Source organism: Lissotriton vulgaris, chromosome 9, assembly GCF_964263255.1.
Source record: "Lissotriton vulgaris chromosome 9, aLisVul1.2, whole genome shotgun sequence".
NCBI classification, from domain to species: Eukaryota; Metazoa; Chordata; class Amphibia; order Caudata; family Salamandridae; genus Lissotriton; species Lissotriton vulgaris.
This window is the reverse complement of record NC_141697.1, coordinates 364,520,338-364,522,411: the sequence shown is the minus strand read 5'-3', so window position 1 is coordinate 364,522,411 and position 2,074 is coordinate 364,520,338. Positions and strand designations below refer to the sequence as shown.

General features: G+C 34.7%; 1 protein-coding gene across 1 annotated transcript; it reads left to right on the top strand.

Annotated features, from left to right (window-relative positions):
* Nucleotides 1-479: 479 nt before the first annotated feature.
* On the top strand, nt 480-880 carry TUNAR (transmembrane neural differentiation associated intracellular calcium regulator). Its single transcript, XM_086936644.1, has one exon. It carries the CDS (start codon nt 490-492, stop codon nt 634-636), a length of 147 nt encoding a protein of 48 aa, XP_086792770.1. The 5' UTR covers nt 480-489; the 3' UTR covers nt 637-880.
* Nucleotides 881-2,074: the final 1,194 nt, after the last annotated feature.

The following is a 2,074-nucleotide window of genomic DNA, read 5'->3' as shown; positions in this document are numbered from 1 at the left end:
GTAACAGATGTTAGAACTACTTTGCAGAAAGTGAATATTTATACTCATTGAAAGGCTGAGCTAGAAAGTTCACAGACTTTAAATGAGTGCCTTTCAACATGCACCCCGCTTTCTAAAGCCAGTGGCTTAATGCATTTAACTATTTTCAGACTACTGACGTGGGAAGCTCATGTCCTTTCAGACCTATCACAGTTTTGTATGACTCTTTATGTTGTGTGATTATGGACTGCAACTTATTTTACTTTGGTTTGTTCGTGAGCATAACATTTACAGGCAGCCTGGGTATAACTTGTGCTAGCTATCCACTATCTATGGTTCTTAAAAACAAATGGTCCCTATCTTAAATATTATTTGTTTGTGATTTTTCTCTCAGTAAGCATTTTGTTAAATGATTTGCGCGTTTACCTAAAGATCAAACTGTGACATTCACTTTTGTAATTATAGGTTACCGTTAACGTAACAAGTGGAATACAGGAACTTGCAACCAAAATGGTCATTAATGTTGGGAATGATGACGAAAATTGCAACCAGGAGAAGGAAAGCAAGGAAGAAAGTATTCTGGCCCTGCTTGGTATTATCGGAACCATCTTGAATTTACTTGTTATCATTTTCGTATACATCTATACAACCCTATGAGCCACAAGAAAGACATCTGCTTTGAAATATAAGCAATCAACAGTGTTTTCTGAAACATTAAAACATTATTGTTATTGACTTTCAGCATATTCCAAATAGAGTGAACTGCAAAAGGACACAACGTCCCTTTGCTAGAAGGCAACATGAGCACAGACTTAATGTAATCAACCAGACAGCTACACGAAAAGGAAAGATTCACTATGTTTATCTTCTAATTGAGCAGGACATCCTTGATGGACAGCTTTGAAACGCTCTACTGTACAGACAATAAGAGTTAATGTGTAATTTCATAAACTCTGGATCTAGATATTGAAATATCTACAAAATGCAATCCGTATAGAAGATAGTTTTTCTTTGGGCTTTGCAAAATTGGATCAATCTAGATTTCAGTGAAGTTCCTTACAGAATGGATTTTGCAGTTTGTTTGAGATGGCATACTTCAGGACAAATATATGTATTGATATATTGATTGTTATTTAATTGCTTAACATCTACAGTCTATTTGTACTAATGTGTATTTATAAATATATATTTTTAACAGCTGTACACTATTTTTAGCATGAATTATACATTTCTAAGACCCTCTGGATTACATAGAGCTTCGATCTGAAGTTCTTTCTTGCAATGAGTCAATGACAGTGGTCACAGTAACACCGTTTATGTGAAAATTATTATGATAAAAATATGGTGATTAGCGGATGGAAGGGGCAAAATACAATTGTTACACCTTAAATGTTTATATGGGTTTGCCAAATGCGATCCTGTAATAAATGCAGATTCAAACAAATAACATTACTTTCTTAATGAAATATTGAATATTGTGATAAGATTTCCATTTAACAATTTCCAACAACACTTACTGGAAAAAGATCCTAATTTCAGCTAATCCTCTCTGGATGAGAAGGTAACTACAACTTTCTTTTCTTGATCTGTGGGCACTAAAATTGAATATTTGTCCATTCCCTAGTTATACATCCCCTTATGGCACATGATTAGGGAGAAAGCCTTTTATTTCATGATTGAGTCAAAAGCGCTACTCATAATGCAGTGTTTCAAGATGTGATGCAAAATGTCTGCAAAAGTTGAACCTGCGTCTGCCTGTAGTATGCAGAGGGCAAGCAGATTTGTTTTCTTTATTTGTGCTTTTAAAAGAAAGCAAATTGCACTATTTTGCCAGAAGAAAAGAAGAGACAGATAATAACTGGGATCATAAACTGTGAACAATTATTGTGAGTTAATATCCTAATTCCATGAAAGTGATTGGATGCCTGACCATGAACATTCTGAGTAATCTGCTAATAATGTAGAACATCAGAAGTGCCGGAGGGAAGTGATCGGGTGTAGTTTGAACTCCAAACAACATTTGTATCATTTCATGACCCATTGTTATGTACAGTTCAATTCAAAGGTTGCACAAAAGCACCATCAATAATATACA